This window comes from Daktulosphaira vitifoliae, unplaced genomic scaffold (assembly GCF_025091365.1).
Source record: "Daktulosphaira vitifoliae isolate Bord-2020 unplaced genomic scaffold, ASM2509136v1 Scaffold_4, whole genome shotgun sequence".
Taxonomy (NCBI): domain Eukaryota; kingdom Metazoa; phylum Arthropoda; class Insecta; order Hemiptera; family Phylloxeridae; genus Daktulosphaira; species Daktulosphaira vitifoliae.
Genome location: NW_026099575.1, coordinates 9916279 through 9932541, shown reverse-complemented (window position 1 = coordinate 9932541; position 16263 = coordinate 9916279). Strand labels below are relative to the sequence as shown.

The 16263-nt window shown below is 25.4% G+C and overlaps 1 protein-coding gene and 1 long non-coding RNA gene across 2 annotated transcripts; both read left to right on the top strand.

Moving 5' to 3' along the window:
* The first annotated feature begins 1140 nt into the window (after positions 1-1140).
* Positions 1141-1545, top strand: LOC126904923 (uncharacterized). Its single transcript, XM_050684329.1, has one exon. It carries the CDS (start codon positions 1141-1143, stop codon positions 1543-1545), a length of 405 nt encoding a protein of 134 aa, XP_050540286.1.
* Positions 1546-2418: 873 nt separating this feature from the next.
* Positions 2419-3584, top strand: LOC126905225 (uncharacterized). The gene is made up of 3 exons (XR_007703899.1): positions 2419-2650; positions 2851-3296; positions 3365-3584. It is a non-coding gene; the product is annotated as an uncharacterized LOC126905225 (long non-coding RNA).
* The last annotated feature ends 12679 nt before the right edge of the window (positions 3585-16263 follow it).

The window sequence follows — 16263 nt, the reverse complement described above, 5'->3', positions numbered from 1 at the left end:
AAAAAAAAAAAAAAAAAACACATCATAGTAAAACCAATACCTTCTCAGCTTCGCATCGAAGCTAAAAATGGATTCATATTTGTTTTTCGTGATAACGACGTTGGTCATATATTTCATAATTCCGATTCAAGTAATCAGAGATATTATGTTTATTGCACTGGCAATTGTGTCACTGCAGACTTTTTTGGAGATGAAACTTCTGAGAAGAAAAAGACTGTAACTGAAAAAGTAGAAACTATTGTGAATACTTGCCGGATTTCGACTATACATCCTATTAATTTGGAGATACCTATTATTTCAAATAATTTAATTTTAAAAGAACCGCTTAGAGAAGATAGATTTACGCCAACTTCGATTATTGAAACTGAAAAAGAGCCCTCTAAAACTTCTATAGAGAAAATCACAATAATAGATAATTCATTAATCTTGAAAAATACATCGTCGAAAAATAATCTTTCGATCACACCGTCTAAAATATTGCCAGAAAATAATATTACAACACCTTACACGAACATTTCAATATTGAATAACGAAATTGAATCTGTTAAAAAATTGAACTCTGAAAATATTATACAAATTGAAAAATAGCCCATCATTACATCTACAGACACTTCCGTATTACTTAATAATTCTTTTAACACGAACATATCACAGTCTACAAACAATCATTCAACTCGACTATTTAAAATATTGCCTGGTAATATTAACACATCAACTCAAGAAAACAACACTTTAATAAATAATTCTAACAACTTAAATATAAAACCGTCAAAAAAATGAACAGAAATTATTCAAACATCTAACACTAACAGTTCGTTACTAAGTAAAAAAAACTAAACCTATTACATTAGAAACCCTGGAAAATACTAAAAAGAATAGAACTTTAGGATACTAATTACAAAATATCCGCTATTAGAACTCGTCCACATGATATTAAAAAACATTTATGGGATATTATTTAGAGGTATTTATTGTTCTCTAAATTCGACGAAGGAATCGTGATGAACATTGGTAATAAAATAATTATTTATACAAACTTTAGTATTTTACTGTTAACGATAACATTTTTTTATTTTTCAGAATCATATTATTCCGTTTGTCCTGAGATCTTAAGCACACATATAGCGTTGAGATGTCGCTATGGATCCGTTTTGTGGTGCTGGTGGAAACGTCATCCAATTGGCCAAGAAATACACACAAGTAATCGCTGTGGATATCGATGCTAAAAAACTTGAATTCGCCAAAAAAAATGCAGAGATTTATGGAGTCAGTGACAAAATTATATTTATACAGGGAAATTTCTTCGAGATTGCAGAAACGTTAAAAAAATATAAGCCACAGGTCATAGTGTCGTCTCCCCCATGGGGCGGCCCTTCGTATAAGAAACACGAAGTTTACAGTCTCCAGAAACATATGTGTAATGAATACGAAGGAGGCGGTAAAAAACTCTACGACCAGCTGAGAAGTATTGCTCCCAACGTAGCACTGCACATACCTAAAACTACAGATCGAAAAGAGGTAAATGAATCAAATTTCTATAGATAAATCACAATTATAATTAACGTTGATCAATTAATTTTCTAGTTAATACAATTTAGAAAATTATTCGACCTCAACATGGGAATTCACACACAATTACATCGACGAAAGACACGATTCTATAACTGCATTTTTCGGCCGATTTTTCAACATGAACAAGAAGTACTTATTTAATAAACTTTACACGAATAGAAAAACATCTCAAATATCCAGAATCCACTGAATATTATTATAGTTAAATTATTATTCATCCAATTTACATCTACAAATTTCCACATATTCTAATTTTCAATATTTCAACGTTATACACACAGAAAAAAAACGTTCCATGCTTTAATGAAATTGAATTTTGTTATTAGCCTAGCGTTTTACTTAATAATAACGCTGAAATGAATTAAAATAATAATTATTCTTTTAAAATAAAACCACACTCAATAAATTTAAAGATTTTTATAATGACAATTTAAAGATACCGTAATCTAATCAATAAAATATAAATATTTAACACAAAGGAGTCCATTATTTGTTTCATGCACACAATTTACTTGAATGTAATAAAAATATGTTTCTTTTAAAGGATAGGGTATTGATATAACCAAAAAGTTCTACGTTTTTATCATAGAGAATCTTTATTTTTAAGTAAAAAATGTTACTTCAAATCAAAACTAAATTGAATTAAAGTATTAATGTTTTACTTAAACTAAAAGTAATTATGACTTTGATTTAACGAAAGTGTAGGCAAATTATTTGTTTACTAACCCCACTAGGCAGTTTTCATTATTTCAATACCCTGTCGTCTTTATTTTAATGACATTTATCGTTAAATAATTAAATCCACGTTTATTTTTAGCATATTTGGGTAAATTTTTTGGAACTGTTATTATTGTGCTATTAGATAACGGTGACAATACGCAAAAATTATTTTACACTTGGCATCGTTTTGGTTAGTGTATAGTGTCTAGTGATTGTTTTTATAACTAAACGGAAGAAATAATTTTAAATTCTGTCGTCATTGAAAATAATGCATTTTCCGAAGAATTTTCACACGAATCAGCTCTATTAGATATACTAGGAGAGTTAAAATGTAATTGCTTCTTCAGTATATTTATCGGTAAGTACACTTATTTATTTTTATATCTTTTAGACGTGTGACGTTTTAGTAATTATCGGTTAATTGACTTTTATACTTTCATTAAATTTAGTGATTTGAAAAATATTATCTCTAAATTTTTTTTTTAATTCTGTTTTTTATAAATTATAGGATATAGCATTAAATTCTCAACTCCTTACTATATTTAATGTACATTTTAGAACATGGAATAACATGTGAAAGCCTTAAATATATTATTGAAAAACACTTACAAGACATTTGTCCAAAAGCCTGTTATGGTCAATGAATAATATTTGAGCACCATTTAAAAAAGTGGTAGGCAAACTTTGTTAGTGTGAGTTAACTAAATTAATTTTAAGTCTTTTAACAGACCTTTCATTTTTGATCATTTCTATAGGAAAAATCTAGTAACACTAGTGCTAGTAAAAATAATGCATCAGAATCTTTATCTGATTCAGAAATGTCTGAATACTCTAATTTGATAATGTCATTCTATAAAAAAAATTTAAAGCTTACTGATGAATTAAGGAAAATGTTGACTGAAATAATTACTAAATATATGATACAGCATAAAATATATAGATCTCCTAAAATCATTAATAATATTTCTGATAGTATCAATAATATATTTAAATCTGAAGTTAAGGTTTGTAAAATTTAAAAAATTTTGTATGAAAATTGGTACAATTTTAAATATATCAGTATGTCTTATAGGAAACATACTTTATTAGCGCGCCTGCATAAAAACTAAAGGGAATATTGTACTCAAAATATCATAAAACATTGACAATATTACGCAAACACAAATTGTGGTCTCCCATAAAAAAAGTAAAAAAAAGTTCTGATGATAGTAACTTACAGCAAACATCTTTACTATATAGATCAACTATAAACAAATAATTAATAATAGTAATTTTTACTAATAATTAGTAAAATAATAGGGTTTATTTGTAGATAATGAATGTTTAATTAAAGTAAAAAAAATGGCTTCAGTTTAACATTGAGCCTATAAATGAAGTAATTATAAAATGGGAAGAGACTTGTGATATTTGTTGAGAATATCTGTTGTCTCCAAGTATTAACATTAATAATATTCTCGAAGAATGGCCTATGTACAAACAGTCATTTGGTCACAGCTTGGTATTTTAATCATTAAAATTTCTTAAGTATTTTTAAAAGTAGTTTCGCATGTATATTTTACATTATATTATATTTTACAATGATTTTACATTTTAATATATATATATATATATTCTCTTATATATGTTTATTATTATTTTTATTTATATTTGATGTTTCAATATAATGTTAAATTGATGGAAACCAATGGAATATGTAACTATGTTAAAATAAAATTTTATTTATGTAAATTTTATTCCTTATTAATTAGGAATTCACCTATTTATATTTGTAATTTGTATTTATCATTTATATTAATTAATTTTTTACAATAAAAATAAATATACTTAATAAATGGCAAAATGTTAAAATTATTAAATTAAAATAACCCAATTATTTGTTTTTATTATTCGCAAAAAAATGACCTAATAAAAATAGCTTAAAATCAATGCAACTTACAACTCGTCTTATTTATGTTTCAAGAAAAGTTAAATTTATGATTAGAGTTAATTATTACAACGAATTATATCTTTAAAATAAATACCATAGGATGTATTTTCATTAAATTAATGTTAATAATTTTCCAACAGTTTAATTACCAAGTATTTAAAACTATGGACTGTAAGAATAAAATTAAAAAAATTAATAATTGTTTCAATGAATATTCTTTAGCATTAATATAATGATTAAAAAGATGTCATTTCAATGAATCGATTCTATAGGCTCCAAATTATACCCGTTTTTCCTTAGTTTTATATACTTTTTCCATTAATTTTAATAACTATTTCTCTTGGTGTAATAGAGAGGACAACAAAACCTACATAGCCCAGTCACAACAGAATTGCACATTTGCATTTATGCACAGAAACACAATTTGTCATAACAGGACTAAATCCACCATACATTATTATCTTATTATATAATAGAACAAGGAAAAAAACGCTTTTCTGGAAAAATTACTTAGCATGCTCCGATTTTCAAAATTTTTTTTTTCAACGAAAGTACTTGGTCACCAGACTCTAAAAAAATTATTGGCGAAGGTCGGAAAATTTTTGGCGCTTGACCGCGAGCGTTTTACGACTTAAGGTTTGAAATTTTTAGGAAATTCCTGAGATATAATAAAAAAATCTATTCAATGCGTTGATTTTTCACCGTTTTACGAGCTTTTTTTTTTCACGCGCTCAAGACACTAGGGCGTGCCGCCTGAAATACTTGAGACACTTTACGACATGAAAACGATTTTTTTTTCGATTCACAATCATACCACGGCGTTCTGTACGTGCCGAGGAAGCGACAAAAATCCAAGATCCGACCAAAACTCTGGCCGATACGAGCGTTTGAAATTCATCAAATTTTAACGAAAAATAACGATTTTTCTGTATGCCAATAACACATGAACGCGTCCTATTATATCTTATTATATAATAGAACAAGGAAAAAATGCTTTTCTGGAAAAATTGTCATATTCGAGCAGTGTAAAAGTAAATAAATAAAATTTGATTAAATTTCTTTTCTTTTTTTTTTTTCATCGCTTTATCAGCCCATAAAATCCATAGGGGCCTTCCCAAAATAAGAGTTGGTGTAAAAATGGTTTCTTAACCATTTATTTAATTTAAATTAATTTTATTTTTGTTCTTAAAAAATATGCTTTTGACGTTTTCCAAAAATTTAATAATTTATTATTTAATAACATTCATATGCAAACAGAACATCTTAGAAATGGATGAATTTCATGGGTGATAATTGATTTAAAATTAACTATCGAACTTAGAATATATCAAGTTATTAGTATATTTGTCATTTTTTTTTCTGGCTTAACAATTTATAGACCGTATAATTTTACTAGAATATATTATTAAAACTAATACTTACTAAGTATTAACTTTAAAATGTGTAAATTATGAGCAAAATTAACTTGAACAAAGATAATGGTTTATTCTATTCAAAATTGTTATTAAGTATAAAAATATTTTTAAATCTTCCAAATTTTATAAAAAATAATAAATAATAGTAAAAATTTAGTATTATTAAGTTGGCTAAACTCGAAATGTTACGTTAATAGGAATCGTCTCTATGGTAAAAAAAAACATATAATTAGCAATATGAAATATATTTTTTTATATAGTTATATAATATTTTCTATATATATTTAAAAGAGCAGTGTAGTGAATTTTGTTTTATAAATGTCTTTTCAAACTTCCCTTTAAAAATTAAAGGACTAAAGAACATAATATAAGTGATAGAAGATTGATGACACTAGCATTACAATATTGTCTTTGTTATCAAACATTAATAATTTATAAAATATAATTACTGGCTAATCGTTAATGGTATAATAGTAAAGTAATCTTGATTATTCAAAGTTACAATTACCATGGAATCAAATTACTTTTAATACACATTGCAATTTTCTTAGTAAATTTAAGTTTTTAATACTTTTTAATAAAAATATTTTTCTTTCTTCTTGTGTATCAGGACTAATTAATTATATTAGCAAGTATTCAATGTTTCATGAAATGTACATTAAATTATATATGGTGATGCCATTTATTTTAATATAAACCAATACAATTTTCAATAGTTCTTAAATGAAGTACGATAAAAATTATTTGCTGTTGAACATTCAGACTTAATCCAGTCGTAAGTACATTTATTAAAATATTATTTTAAAATATCTAAAATTTCAATAAATTACCAACAATATAGATATTATTCAAGGTATATTCACTTTTTAATAATTAAAACATCCAGAAAAAAATGTGGTCATTAAAGAAATATAACACTTTATTTATGTAAAATTATTTTAGTTAAATTTGTTTGAAACCTTAATAAGATATATACTTTGAGTTTAAATAATTGCTGTTTATTTATCATGTATATTTTAACAACTGTTCATCAAAATTAAATTTTATTATATTTGTTAAATTCACTAATTACATTATATACTTTATTTGCATATTAGTACTTATAGTAGTAAATACACAAACAATAATAATTTATGGGGAGAGTCAATAATAATGTTAAAAATATGAAATTAAGATTTTTTTTTATAATATGCATAGTATTTACTATAATGGCTAACTTTTTTTTTCCAAATATATTTTATAAAATTGATAAATTACCTCTCAGATTTAACATTAGCCATTCTATTTCTTTTGGAAAAAATATTGAGAGTCAACTTTTAGCTTTCATTATATACATATATTTCTTGAATTATCTATAGTTATAATTTTTTTCTATAAACTTTTAATAATAATAAATTTATCATTTGGTTTTTTACTATAATAAACCTTTCAATAATACTTAACTTAATTAAATTGAAATTCAGAAAAGTTGTAAGAAATATTAGATCAAAATTAAGGCTAGAATGATGTCTAATTATTAAATTCGGCTGATATAATTAACCAAGATGTATTTTTATTATTCTATATTTGTACTCTCTGAATTATTAGTTATGAAATAATTTTTAAGTCCATCCCTTATGCCTTGTATGGGTGTAAACATTGTCTTTTCAAATGAGAACACATATTTTGAATTAATTTAAATGAAGTATTGTTTTAATATTAAATGGCATTTAAATTTTTAACATAAATTTATTTGTTTATTAAATATAAAACATTAAATTTTTGAGTTAATATAAATGTATAATCCATATTCTTTTAATTCTATATTTGTGTAATGATAAAAATATTACTAAAAAGATAGAAAAAGCAATAGACATTTGATGATAGAAACCAATATTTACAATATTGTCTTTGCTATCAAATTACAATAATTTTTATAATATATTTACTGGTTAATTGTTAATGTTATAATAGTAAAATATTCTTAATTATTCAAAGTTACAATTACTATGGAAACAAATAACTTTTAATACATTTCGATATTTTCTTAGTCAATTTAGTAAATTTTGGTTTTTCAGTACTTTTTAATAAAAATAGTTTTCTTACTTCTCAATTATATTATAAATAATAAATTATATTTGCAAGTATTTAATATTTAATGGGATATACGTTAAATTATATACGGTATTGCAATTTGCATTGGAGTGATTTACAATAGTGCTTTTAATCACAGTTAAATTTAAATCTAAATAGATTTTCCAACTTTTCTATAGACATATCTAGAATAAAATTTCAGTAAGTGTTATTATTATTTTTTCACCCTAAAAAATATTTTTGTTTAAGAACACATTATATCCTACATTTTTTGTGAGTTCAATATCACATAAGCTTGTAGTTGCGCTTTTACAACTAACTGTATTTAACTTTTTTTGGAATATACTTCACTTATGTTTAGACTACATTATACTTTTTATCCCCCACAAAAAAATATTTAATACACATATTATTATATACGAGATTTGATATCTTAGATAAAAAAAATGTTGTGCATTAATTGATTGAAAATTTTATTANAAAATAGCGATGAACTTATGACTCATTGTAAAGATCTACAACTAGCACTTGCATCAGATGACGGCTTAACTTCTGACATTGATGCAGTAGAATTATATAATGAAATAACAGCTCTGCAAAGACGGTTCAATGATACAGAAACTAATCCTCGAATTGTTTTGGAATATATTTGTGCAAATCAATTAGTTGAACTTTTTCCTAACACTTTTGTATCGTTAAGAATCCTTTTAACACTACCTGTGACGGCTGCCACTGGGGAAAGAAGTTTCTCTAAATTAAAAATTATTAAAAATTATTTACGATCTCAAATGTCACAGGATCGCTTAGTGGGCCTTGCAATGATTTCAATCGAGAAAGAATTAGCCTATAATATGGACATGGAAGAAGTTGTATCTGATTTTGCTAATGCAAAAGCAAGAAAAGTCAAGTTTTAATTTCTAATACCATGTTAATATTTATATTATGATTTAATTAACTTTTATTATATTACAAACTATTTTTAAATTGTTTCGTTTTATTTAAATTAGTAGAGATTTACTTATGTATAAATATATCAATCTAATCAATTGTTAACTTTATACAAATAAATATAATGAACTCAGAATTAACTATATTTTAGTAATGTTTATGTGAAAAAATATTTGATGTAGTATTTACATGTATAAGGGGCGGCAAAACTTAAGTTTGCCTAGGTGTGTAAAATCACTTGAGCCGGGCCTGTATATATAGAATGTTCAGTAAGTAAGGGAACGCGTTTCTATTGTTCTCATTGTTTGAACAACTGGCTTGTTTTCTTACTAGTTGAACACTCTGTATATATTTATATATATATGAATTTGATTTGAGAACAGCCTATAAAAAGTCATATTGATATATGAAAGTTTGTTTTAATATATGTTACACTTTTAAAACAAATGATGACTTTAATCTTATAATATAAAAATAGCGGGCTGTACATAATTTGATATATCGAGACAGTTATGTCACTAGTACGCGCTATAAATTTGCAAATGTAAAAAAAAACTGCCTGTACTATGCTAACATTTTCAGAAAGATATGTCGCATGTACGAGTTTTAACATTTGCTATGAAAAAGTCATTTGTTCAATGTATCTTAAATAATTTGATACATTCACAGTTATTTTATAAGGCTAATGAATTGTGATAATTTTAGAGGTATCTTTAATGTAAGAACAGAATTTTTTTTTTTTAATTCACATAGTCAAATAATTTTTATATCAATTACATTACTACATACTTTTTTTATCTAAACACTAAATTTCTCGTACATTATAATTTATGTATTCAATATTTTTTTGTGGGTGAAAATCCAAATAAGTTATGATTAGTTTAAAGTGAAGTGAAATTAATTCCAAAAATCTAGTACATTTAGTTGAATAGGCGTATATAGAGGCTATGGTAATTTACAAAAAATGTAGGATATATCTGTGTTCTTATATAAAAATATTTTTAGTGTGAAAAAATAATAATAACACCGTGTAAAGCATTAATTCTAGTTGCGCTTTTAAATTCCAAAAAGAAATAGGAAACCCGTTTAGATTTTGATTTAAAAGCAATTAAAATCACTATTTTAAGTAATTTCAATACGAATGTGCATAAGAAGTTCTCTATTCGTGTTGAACCTAGTTTTAGGACGAATTAAAACTCTTATTTAGTATAGATAATAAGTTTAGTTAGAATAAAGTATCAATTATGACTTTGTTAACAGAATTTCTTAAAGTATGATATTAAGGTATATTGTGGTAATTTTTTAAATACACTAACTGGCAAGACAGAAAGCACATAAAAAAATCAATTAGCTACTTGTAGTTGCAATTTCTCGTGTATTATAGTTGTATATAAACTCAAACATTTTAAAATGTAATCTTGATATCTAATAAAAGTATAAAGTTAATTTTCTAGGTATAATAATTACATAATAAAAATTATGAAAAAAAAAACGAATAAAGTTATGTTAAAAATTCAAATGCCATTTACTATTAAAATAATTTTTATGATATTCTATCATTTTAGCCTAGTTTATATAATTGAATTTCAAATTTTAAATCTCAGATACTTGATTTTTTTAATAATGTTGTTCGCTTGTAGTTGCTAATGATAATCAACAATTTTTTATAGTAATGATTACGAGAAATGATATTTTATATCACATTTACCAAGCCAATATATTGTAAAACAAATAACAAATCATATTAAAATTTACTTTCAGAATACAAAAATAAGGGTCAAATAGATAATTTTAATAAAAGTCCGGTAGTTTCATTTTCTAAAAACTGGGTGGACGATTTAGTTAAAAATTACACAAACATTGTTTTTTCCGCTGAAGAAACTGAAATACTTAAGTTGGGTCTTAAAACAAGTTTTTTACCAAAAAAATTTCCAATGGAAGATCTACTAGTAGGCATTGAAATGGGGGTTATGGTTACATTTTTGGGAACTCAATTAAAATTTCCCTAAAATTAATGTGGTATATATTTTTTTGGGGGGTTGCGGTAAATTAAATTAGGGAATAAATATCTAACACTATTAAATACAATTTTACGTAAAGTACTAATCTGCGAAATACAATTTTAATAACTTAATAATAATTATAATTATAATAGTTCTATTCCTTTTAATTACAAAATTTTTAGTAATACAATAAAGTCTCAAATATTTTGATTTATAAAATAATTAAATGTTTTATTTTTCTATGAACATAATTATTATTATTATTTTTTATTATAGGTCTCCTTGATTTAATTGTGTTACTATAAAACATACACCCTTTATAATATATATACTTCCTTTTGTTATTGTTATTATGATTTATTATAAATATCATTTTTAAATATATTAATATATAAAATAAAATACCTTAAACATTATGAAATAGTAATGTGTAATTATATGTAACAAACGTTATGTTGATTATTCAAACAGAATTGTAATAAATTACTAAAAGCTAAAAAAGAAAAAATGGTATTATCAATAATCACATTTTGCATTTATATATACCCTCAAAATTAATATGAAAAACAATGTTCAAAAATCTATCAGTTATATTTTTCAGTCTTCCTCGCCGATCACTATATTCGATAAAAATACAAGAATTGACTGAGAGTACTCAAATTTATATCATGGAAATAATAAGAAAACAAAGTGTATTTATTTCAATATATTTATTATTAACATTAATGTAAAATAAAAATAAAAAACAAAACGTGTGGCACTCGTGGACTGCCGCGGTAAGGCTATTGCATAGCATTTTTATCAACTTATGCAAAATTTTTTTTCCTTTGATATTATATTCAAGTTACACTTTTTGAGCCTGGTGAGACCGATAAGAAAACAAATTTTTTTCTTTTATTGAATAAATGAGAAGTTAATATTGTTTAAAATATTTTTATTATCTTACAATACATGTAGGTTATTCAGGAATTTTTATCATTGAAACTATAGGTTTATGGTAACTGAAATAAGAAACATAAGTTTGAGACTTGATATCTTCTAAATATCTGAAAAATACCATGTCAATGGTGGTCCCATATTTTGATGTGGATTCTTGTGAATCATTATTAATTTTCAAATTCAATTTTCCGAAAGAAAAGTTGTCAATCGCTCTGATTTTTTATCAGCGAAGTTGATATTGAAATCGCCAGCCAAGATAAGTGGAAATTTATAACCATTTGTACCAAGTATTGTCGACCCTTCTTCAGTGTATTCGTCCGATTTCGGAGCAGCTCGTCTCGAACCGTGCGAGCTTCGTACAGTCTACACGCATACGTCTAGTCGCTCGCACATAAACACCGTGCTGAAATCTGCCGAACTGAAGCAACATTAGACGATGTCAATGACGATGACTTTCAACGCCGCACCGCTGTTCCGGTCTGAGTGGGAGGTGTTAGGTTTATTTTCGTTACAGAATTTCTTGATTCGGTCACCGCGCTCAAAGCCCGCGATAAAAGCTATGCAATAGTTTAATAATTTTACTAATTATATAAAGGGCATAAAATTAAGTTTAGAGTACTCGCATGTTGTTCCCTACTCTAGATATTTATTAACTGACTAATTGACTCGAGATGAGGTATTTTCTGACACTATTAACGTTATTGATGTAAAAAAATGCTAATTAATCGCAATAATTTTCATATTAATAAATAAAGATCAATACATTTTTTTACCGTTTTATCTTTTTAGGTACCTTAGTATTCACACCTCAAAAGAAAAAATTATTTTAAACAATACGTAGTAACTCACCCCACCCAACAAAAATTATGATTTTATTCGGGGTTAATATGTACCTATGTTTAAACCTCTAGACGATTTGATTTTCAAAAAAATTGTTTTATAATGATAATAATTAACGTATTACTAAAAGTAATTTCCTTTCAATTCATGCAAATTAATTAGTTATATCAATTACTAAAACAATTTCATGTTTTACATTAAAGTTACACTATTATAAATTTATAATAGAAAAATGAATAATAGAATTAAGTTAAAAAAAAATGTACTTTATATGATAATTTTTATGTTAAAAAAATGTCATGATAAATAAATATTTAATACCAATAATTTAGTCTGTTCAGTGACGTATAAGCCCCGGGGTAGTTTTAATTTGATACTTCTATGAAGAAAAATAAAATGTTTTTTTTAGATTGTTCCTAAACAAATTTCTGACTTAAAAATAGAAGAATGAACATAAATGTATAATGCATAATTATATAGCTTTCTCTGTTGTTACAAAAATAAAACCTATCCTTTGGTTTTATCTGTCAATATATCGCACCCCTAGATATATATACACATATTGATTCTTATATAAACTACAATCAATAAAATATCAAGGGTCGTAAAATCCTCCCCCAATACTATTGCACATTTCATAGTAGAATTATTATTCAGGTTAGTGTTATCCGTGTGTGATTTCCCTTCACTTTACATTTTACAACGAACCATATGTAGTCATTCCATTTTAACAAAACATCCATGATCATACACCGTATATTCTTATTTTTACCTTGTAGCTGAACAAATTTAAACAGTTCATTGATTCTATTTTATTCCTATACTCATCCTTCTTATTCATGATAAACCATTGACAAATTATATATTTAACATTTTTCACCTGTTAGGTGCTAGTTTAATATTTGAGGATCTTGGTCAAAACCAAGAATTGTGAACGGGTATTTTAGTATACATGGACACACGGAGCCCGGGTATACGGGTAAATCNGAAGACATTACCCTTAAAAATTTAAAAATTTTCCCTCGTTCCCCGCAAATGGGGGAAATATCCAAAAAAATTACAAATTTTGTAATTTTTTTCACTTTTTTTTCTTAAAACTTCCATAACTTTTTTACAAAAACTAACTTTTTCAACTTAATTTTTGAAAATGTTCCGGAAATACTGCGTTCTTTAAACATATATCAAATTAAAGCTTATTTTATGTACTATAAAATGAAAAAAAAAATTTGTCCCGACACTTTTTTTTCTGCATGTAAACGGTTGCCGTAGTTAAAAAAACACTATTTTTGTGTTAAAATTTTCGATTTTTAATTTTCAACTTAAAAATTCTATAACTTTTCGAAAAATGTATGTATCAGCACAATTTTTTTTTTTCTAAATACATTATAAGTACATCTTCCATTTGACATACTTTTTATTAAAATTAGACAATTTCCCCTTATATAGGGGGGGTTCAAACTTTGAAACATTGTATAAAAAATAGAACTTTTTCAACTGAACTTTTGAAAATGTTCCGGAAATACTGCGTCCTTTAAACATATATCAAATTATAGCTTATTTTATGTACTATAAAAAAAAAAAAAAAATTTGTTCCGACATCTTATCTTCTATGTGCAAATGGCTGTCGAAATTAAAAAAAAAATGTAATGTTTACAATAAAAATCACCTTTTGTCGAGATATTTTTTGTACTTAAAACTGCCATGACTTTTTCAAAAATGAACAAATGAAAATAATANCTGCCATAACTTTTTCAAAAATGAACAAATAAAAATAATATTTTTTTTTATTGAAACCTTAGATATTTCCCTTTCATTTAATATAATTTTTTTTGAAAATCTAACACTTATTCTGCTTACTGGAAGGATTTAAAATAATAACTTTTTTACAAAAAATAACTTTTTCAACTTAATTTTTGAAAATGTTCCGGAAATACTGCGTCCTTTAAACATATATCAAATTAAAGCTTATTTTATGTTCTATAAAAATAAAAAATAAAATTTGTCCCGACGACCTATCTTCTATGCGCAAATGGCTACCGTATTTAAAAATATGCTATTTTAACAAATTTTTTTTTTTTCAATTAAACACTATCTACAGATTTGCATCGAAGCGTTTTTTATGATAGTGATTTTAATCACTGTCAGATATCATCTATACTGGACCCAACTATGCCACGACCCCACTGTGCTGGGTTTATTTTTTGTTTTATTTTTATTAATTTTTTTTATATAAATAAACAAGTTAACTTTTATTTTAATAAAGATTAATACATTGAGTAGTAAATATATTAACTAATCTAATAAGTATTGTGCAGTTATAATTTAAAATCATTAGTGCGATATAATTAGTAGCACTTGCATTAGTGCAAGTGCTAAAAATTACATTAATTTGTAATAAAAGGTACAAGATACATGTTATATTTTATAAAGCTAACATTTTGTGCTGATTAATTGTTAATAATATTAGTACTTAGTTACATAAAAATTTTGATTATATAGATATACATATTTTATTATAAATTATTATTATTTATAGATAAGATACTAAAATGCATATACACACATACAGATTTACGATACAAAAATTAGGAAGTATGACTAATACAAAAATATTAATAATAAACAAATTGGATTATGTTAATAGAATAAAATAAGTTATAGATATAATTTATAAAAATAATTTTTTTTGTTTTTTTTTTATAAATATATTTTTTATATAAGTAGATATTTTATTGTTTGTTAATGATAATTATAAATATTAAAAATTACTCTAAAATTCGACACACTATCAGACAATAAAAATTAGCATTAGTTGGCGATAAAAGTAATGGTTATATTGCAAAATATGTTAGTTAATATTGACATATTCTTAGCTATAGCTATTAAAGAATTGATGAAAAGAATAATTATGTGATCAGAACAAACCAATTGGAATACAAAAGTCAAATTTATAAAAGAAAGAAGGGAGGAGGATTGGCACACAGTGCCTAAAGTATCAGAAAGCTACATATACACGGACTCGCTCCAACCGTCAAAAATGGAAACAAGTACACGCATTTACCATTCTTCTTCATCGGGATATGTGTACTCGGCAGAGCCGAAGAGAGACATTGTGGAGGTAAAGGTGGACCTTACATGGTTAATGCAATCCATCATATTGAAACAACAATCGAAAACGACAGGTGTATTAGATACAGTTGATTCATTCATAAGTAAATTATATTTCGAAATTACCTTTTTATAGTCTGCAGTCATATCATAATACCAACCGTTGTACATCGAATATTGATCTATATGGTTTAATTTATTCCTATTATCTGTGTTTAAATCATATTTGTCCAAAGTGTATAAATCCGATTGATTTATATCTACTTTTTTTATTAAAATTAAGTTTTTCCAATATGGTTTTTTGGAATGGGGTTTTATATGGTATATTTGGTCTATTGGTGATAGTCTGGTCTCTCAATCTGCTCTCCCATTCTAGGTGGATTCATCGGATGGAGTGTTCGGCAAAAATGCGTTTTTGTAATAGCTTCTCATGTCCAATTCTATGTCATATTTGGCATAATAAGCTATATCCTCAGCAATAATTCCTATGGGTTGCTCTTAAAATAATTTTTCACGTCATTTGTCCAAGCGTACCAATATTTTGTAAGGTGGTAGTTACTATAAGGTAGCCTTCTATTACGCTCCCTGATAGTACATTTCGGATAAAGATCTTTTAAACTGCATTGTTACATGATTATATGTAACTGGTAATTCATTGAAACAATGCGTAGTTTTTGCTAATTGTACCTCTACCGGTTTGCATTTTAATAGGTATACT